Source organism: Triticum urartu, chromosome 3 (assembly GCF_003073215.2).
Source record: "Triticum urartu cultivar G1812 chromosome 3, Tu2.1, whole genome shotgun sequence".
Classification (NCBI taxonomy): Eukaryota; Viridiplantae; Streptophyta; class Magnoliopsida; order Poales; family Poaceae; genus Triticum; species Triticum urartu.
In genome coordinates this window covers 729,873,136-729,880,187 of record NC_053024.1, presented here as the reverse complement: position 1 = coordinate 729,880,187, position 7,052 = coordinate 729,873,136, and the positions used below count along the sequence as shown (strand labels likewise).

General features: G+C 48.7%; 1 protein-coding gene across 1 annotated transcript; it reads right to left on the bottom strand.

Annotated features, from left to right (window-relative positions):
- Positions 1–2,816: 2,816 nt before the first annotated feature.
- LOC125549484 lies at positions 2,817–4,154 on the bottom strand. Its single transcript, XM_048712891.1, has 2 exons — positions 3,816–4,154; positions 2,817–3,732 (listed from the first exon to the last, which is right to left on the bottom strand). The coding sequence occupies exons 1-2, from the start codon at positions 4,069–4,071 to the stop codon at positions 3,011–3,013; spliced, it is 978 nt and encodes a 325-aa protein (XP_048568848.1). The 5' UTR covers positions 4,072–4,154; the 3' UTR covers positions 2,817–3,010.
- Between the last annotated feature and the right edge of the window lie 2,898 nt (positions 4,155–7,052).

Here is a 7,052-nt window from a genome sequence, read left to right as displayed (position 1 = left end):
GGGTTGATGGTTGTGTGGCATGGAAATTTATAGGGCGGGGCGGGCAACGGTGCATGAAGAGAGTGGAGGGGAGAGTCGTTGAAGTACGTGGCGGCCAAGGGACGACAGCTAGCGTGGTGCGTGCGTGCATGCCACCGCCGGCTGCGCAGGCGCAGGAGGCGCCCGGCCGGCGTGCGTCGTGTTGACTCTTGAAAGGAAGCATCTGCATGGGACAAAATGATATCCTGCATACGATCCGAGAAATGCTCAGATGCCTGATTGCCTGCGTTGGGACGGAGCGACCTATCCTGACCTGACAGGCACACGTACGTAAAGCGGCTGGGAATCGCTTCAAACGCGTGCTGCGTGCTTGGACGGCCTGCAGCTAGCTTTTTGTGCGTGCGACGGCACAGGACTCCGGGACCACATGTGCGCCAAAGAGTCCACACTAACGTCGACTAATCTACAGGTTTCATCTCCTGATGTGGCACTTCTGTTGTTGCACGCGACATCTCTAGTGTTAAATGAGACTTCGTGAATGATGATGCATCATTCAGCCCCCTACCATGTTAGAACATCTCTATCTAGCAGATCCCGTAAAAGGTCATACTGCAAAATCGTTTTAGGGTAATACAGCGAAACATTTTTTACGGTATGATGTGTGCTTCGGCTGAACTGATCTCGTAAAAACCGTCTTAGGCCAAATGGGGAGCCAACTCATAAGTAGTTAACTTTATATAACAGGGTCATAGCACAAACCACCCTCAAAACAAAAAACAAAATTGCAATTGGGTCCCCCCCCCCCCCCCCCCCCCCCCCCCCCCCCCCCCCCCCCCCCCCCCCCCCCCCCCCCCCCCCCCCCCCCCCCCCCCACTAGTCGCACTCCCCTCCATGGCCATGGACCCGGCCCCCGGCCCATCCGCCGTCGGCGAAACCCTCGCCAGCGAGGCCCTTCCCGCGCTCTTCCTCCATGCCGCTGGCCTGCCCGCGGCTTCGCCGCTGGCCATGAGATCGTCGAGGAGTTGGATGAGGGGTACGTGGTGGCCGTCTCAAGAGGCAGGAGCAGCACGGTCGCGTCCAGGAGAAGGGAGGAGTTCGAGGGGCTTGAGGAGGAAGAGGACGCCTATGGTGACGCCGGCACTCCCAGCCACAGCAGCAACAGCTATGTCAGCGAGCAGGGAAACAACTTCTTCTCCGGAGCCGGCATCGAGGAGCCTGACCCCGGCCCGCCCCTCGTTCCCGACGCCGAGGACTGGGTGCCTAGCAAGAAGCACGACGACTAGGTCAGCCCTGTTCATTTCTCTTGCCAGCGGCGGTTGGAATGACCGGAATCGACCTAGAATCATGGTGGCTGTGGTTAGGATTGAAGGCGCGGAGCTAAAAGTTTCCTCCTGCCAACCGCTTTTCTCGTTTCCTGGTCACTTTAAAAATTGCCTCCAAAACTGGATATGTAGAGTATGCATGCTATTTTTAGGGAGAGCTGCATAGCTTTTCTTGGGAAGACACCGTTTTGCGGGATCTGGGATGGACTTTTTTTCATCCAAAACTATAACACGGCTGTTATTTTACAGTTTCAATCCTTTTTCTGGATCAACTAGAGACACGTAATCCATTATTTGGTATGTCGTCACCTGCCCCTCACTTAGAAAACTAAATGCGTTAATCAAATATGCATAAATATTAAATGGTATGTCTTATCCACACTTATCAAACTAATTGAGCATTCCAAACAACCGAGAGCACTTATCAAATGAAGCATAAATGATAAATGGTACGTCCTCCCAGCATTCACCAAAACAATTGAACAAATTTACCAAATGAACACAAATAATAAATGGTATGCCCTCCCCCACGCTTTCCCAAACAATTGAGCATTCCATACTAGATCAGGCGCATACCAAATCGATATCAAAGAAAAAACAAGCTCGATACAACAACATACACATACCAAACTACTCCCTCCACCTACACGCATGGGCATATCTCATGTTTTTGGAAGGCCCCAAATGTTATCCCAATGTAATTATTTTCATTGTCCAAAAAACTTATTGTGGTTATCGTCCTTTCCTTTTGTCAGATTTTTATTAAAGTGTTTTATCTTAATATCACATCAGGATGACAGATTATGATTGCACCCTAATGATATTGGTGAAATTTAATCAAATGATCATCAAGTAGAAATGCGTTACAAAACATGGCATGTTCTTACACGATGACGTAAATCTAACCGTACAACGAGTTGTGGCAATGCACATGCATTCAGCTAGTGTTAGTAATTATAAGGGGGTGTGGATCTCACAACTGCAGCATGCAAACTTTTTTCTCTATAGCAATCACTGCCAAAAGAAATATTCATCCCTTCTTATTTGATCACAAATTGTCCATGTTTTTTTCCAGAAAGACTACCTTTTGTCCTCCTACGGTGTGAATTGTTCAACGGTACTTTTGCATTTCTTTTTTCACTATGTTTCGGGTCATGCCTCGAGGCTTGTTATATATTGTAAAATATTCAAAGTAGCAAGTATTTCAATTGAAACATAGTCCTCAGTAATCTCGTTTATTTCATTTGATAATCAATTGAACAAACTATGCTTATGTGGGTATTAAGATGACATGATCGTGTGTATCATGGTGGCACCAGCCTGTCGCAGATAGGTGTTGATTATTCATGGTGGCACGCATTTGGCTCACTTCAATGCTTGTTGTCGTCGCTAGATAGTCTACGGACCTGGATGTAATTTTTGTTACTTTTGGTGTTCTTTGTACCACGTGATAGTTGATGAATAGGTTGAAAGTTAAAAATAAAACATAACGAGGATTTCAAATGCACCATAGTCTTGGGTGAACTCCTTTATTTCATTTGAAAATCAATTGAACATACCATATGCTTGTGTGTGTATTAAGATGACATGATCGTGTGTATCATGGTGGTAGCAGCCTGTTGTCGCAGATAGGTGTTAATTATTCGTCGGCTAACTCTAGGATGTCGGGTTAAGACACTAGCTTAGAGCTGAGCCGTCGGGCATGGTGCTTAAGTGGCGATGCCAGTGACCATGGAGATTCCTGAAGCGCGGCCAAAACGGGCGACCTTGCAGTCGGTGGAGAAGATATCGGAGGTGACGTAGCTAGCTGTGCCGCCCATAATTGGCATGTTGGCGCTCACGCTGAGCTTGTTCACATAGTCGGCGCGGTAGGTCTGGCCGAGCACGCCGTGGACGTCGTCGGTGAGGCCGTGGAACTTGAACCCGATGTCGAAGTGAGCGAGGCTGTCGTCTTCAGTCACACCGTAGTTGTGGATGCGGGAGTCCTTCTGTGTGATGGGCACCACGTTGGCCAAGATGTCGAAAACTCCCTTGAGCTGGACCCTGATGCCGTTGGCCGCGGCATTCCTTGTGATGGTCAGCCCAGGCACGGTGGTGGACTGCCACTTGGCGTCGATGGCGGTGGGGATTTCAATGGGCATGTCATCGAAGGACAGCTCGAGGCGGTCGACATTGCTGTCCCACTTGACGGTCTTCTGGGCGCCCATGTAGAGGCGATGGTCGGCGAAGCGGATGCCGAGGGCCTGGATCCAGGTGAAGTCGCGGCTCATGGCGGGGTTGCGCTTGCCGATGAAGTGGGCGTTGATGTGGAGATCGGCGTCGGAGACCACACAGAAGCTCTGGTCCTTTTTGCCGTGGAAGTAGAAGTTGTTGCCGTCGGCGCCCGTGAAGCGCGGGTCCCCGCAGGACACGCCGGGGTAGAAGTCGCAGACTTGTAAAGGAGGTTAAATAATTAATATCAGCATCTCAATCAATTAATATCGGCGAAGCCAGTGTGGATATATGCTTGCTTACTGCAGTATGTCTTGCAGCCTGGGCACATGACGACGCACTCGTTGGGGCAGCGCCTGTCGCAGGTGGCGACGCAGGGGCTGTTGCCGTCGGTGGTGTCGTCGCAGGAGAGCACCTGTTCCCTCCTCCCGAACTGCTTCGGGTGGATCACGCGGGAGTTCTTGGGCAGCCCCTTCTTCCCCTGGGCGGCGGCCGGCACGGCGGTGGCGCACAGGAACACCAGCACGGCGACCACACCCATGGTCAGTGCCCTCGCCATCGCGCTACCACGTGCGCAAACAGAGCTAGCCGACTAAGTGTGTGCGTGCGTGGCTGCTATAGCTAGCTATGCTAGCCCTGTGTGTTGATGAGATTGCTGGATGTGTTGCATTCATGGGGTTTTATAGGGGAGGGGGGTCGATGGTGTTGCGGAGGAGTGGCGGTGAAGCGAGAGTGCGTCGTGCAGTACCGGCTGCGCAGGAGACGGCCGGCCGGCGGGCGTGGTGAGGAAGGAAGCTGCTTATAGGCTCCGGCGCGCCGCTCCACGCCGCCTTGCATGCATGTATGCAGGGAACAAAATGATATCATGTGCTTGAGGCACCGTTTCCATTGTACCCGCCCCCCTGTATGTGGCTGCAGGGCGTCTGTGTTGGGGACGACGGCGACAGATCCTGACCGGCCGGCACGGGTACGTAAAGCGGGCGGCATGCGTGCATGTACAGCACCGTGTGTGGTGTCCATGCACAGCGGGCTTGGGCTAGGTAGTACGTCTTGCTTTGAGTACATGACACGCCACGTCCGAGAACAACACCACCTTTATCCTGGTCCACTTCTTGGCAATTTCTATTGCGGATGCATACAACAGAAGAGCAGAATCTGGATGCAATTCTTAAGGTAGCAGGAACCTGGACAGTTGACCATCGGATCGAGGCCAGCTTGCTAGAGTCTGATTAGGATGATCGATCAAAAGGTATAGTGTATACACATCATGCACCTTTCCCAAACTCCTAATCCAAGAGTCTTAATCAACTTGGGCCACGGGCGAAAGGGAAAACCTATATGTACTAGCTATCTCGGATGCATATACGATAATAGAAAAAAGACCTAATGTGAAGCACATTAGTCCCCATTTGTAGCTGAACCGGCATTAATGTGACCATTAGTGTCGGTTCCAACGGCTAGGCGGGTGGCGATCATTAGTACCGGTTCGTGTCGAACCTTTAGTACCGGTTCATGCCATGAACAGATAGTAATGAGGTGGTGGCAGGCTTGTGTCAGGCTGAGGCCCCACCAGAACCTTTAGTACCGGTTCGTTATATGAACCGGGACTAAAGATGCACCTGTAGTCCCGGTTCGTATAACCAACCGGTACTAAAGGTCATCCTATATAAACCCCTTCATCGAGCCCGAGCGCTCTGATCTTCCCCTTTCCCCTCTCCTCTATTTTCTTCCTCTTCATCTCGAGCTCACACTCCATTTTTGCCAAAATTTGTGAAAATTTGAAGGCACCCCATCCATCCAAGTGACCACGAAGGTTAGCAACTTTGTCCTTTCATCTCTCATTGCTAGATTAGCTCTTGAAATACTCTATAAGTACAGTGATTTGTGGGTTTTATTTTGGGAGGAATTATATGTGGTAGTATTTGATTTATATGCAATTTGAGGTCAAAATAACTCTTAGTTTGCATATGTAGGTGTGGTTTACTTAGTGCCTTCCCGTCTCCGTCGTAACCACTGTCGATCGCCAGCACCGTCCCGTCGTCGGCACCATCTTGTGGTGAGCCTCTTGTTCTTATCTTTTTATATATAAAAAAATCATGTTTGTGTGATTTAGATATATAGTTACTCGTATAATTATCTTACCCGTACGTTGTTTGTTATACATAGTGCCATGGTTTTGAGATCCGTCCCCGCCGGCCCTCGTCCGAGTTATGATTCAGATGTGGTACATTCTCTTTTATAACTATCTGTTGCATTTCATGTTTATGACAAATTATGCCCATCAAGTTGACATAGATATTTTTATATAGGAGCTATGTGGATCGGAAATTCCAACCGACCCTATTGTCGAGAGGTTAAATTTAGTTGAAAGAGAAAACAAGTATTTGAAATAAAATTTGAAAAGAATTGAGGGGGAGAAGATGGAATTGGAGGTGCATGTTGCCGATGTCGTCGATGATCACAAGATCAAGATGGAGAAAATGTGCTTGAAGATTAGAAAGATTAGAAAATATGTCATTGATAGTGAGGCTTGGTATCATTATGCTGTTGGATCAGTTGTTACCTTAGTTGCGATCTTGATCGCATTTGTTGTTGCATTTAAATGCTTTAGCTAGAGAGTTATTTGTACGTTTGTTTTATGAGAGTAAGTGTTGTATGAACTCTATGTACGAACTTGTATTAATTTGTTCTATTCGGTGCTGTGTAATGAAGATGAGCCGACAATAGGTGTACGATGACCGATGCTCTCCCCAGTTCGTTAATGGCATGCAAACTTTTCTGCTTGCGGTTGAGGCGAACAAGCGTGCAGATGGTTTTATGTCTTATCCATGTGTTGGCTATAAGAATGATCGGAATTACTCTAAGTCAAAAACCATTCACTGGCACATGTTTAAGTCTGGTTTCATGCCCCACTATAATGTTTGCACCAAGCACGGAGAAAGAGGGGTTATGATGGAAGACAATGAAGAAGAAGAGGACGACGACAACTATCCTGGCCATGGGTTTCCTGAATACAATGGTACAACAATGGGAGAAGAAGCTGAGCTAGTAATGCGGGAAGAAGCTGAAGAAGAGGCATCAGATGAGCCCGCTGATGATCTAGGTCAGGTCATTGCCGATGCAAAGAGAAACTGTGCAACTGAAAATGAGAAGAAGAAGTTGCAGCGGATGTTAGAGGATCACAAGAAATTGTTCTACCTGAATTGCGAAGCTAACAAGAAAAAACTGGGCACCACACTAGAGTTGCTGCAATGGAAGGCAGAGAATGGTGTATCTGACAAGGGATTTGAAAAGTTGCTGATAATGTTAAATAAGATGCTTCCAAAGGACAATGAATTACCCGAGAGTACGTACGAAGCAAAGAAGACTGTCTGCCATCTAGGGTTAGAGGTGCAGAAGATACATGCATGCCCTAATGACTGCATCCTCTACCGCGATGAGTACAAGGATTTGAACGAGTGCCCGGTATGCGGTGCATTGCGCTATAAGATCAGCCGCGATGACCCTGGTGATGTTGAGGGCGAGCGCCCCAGGAAGAAG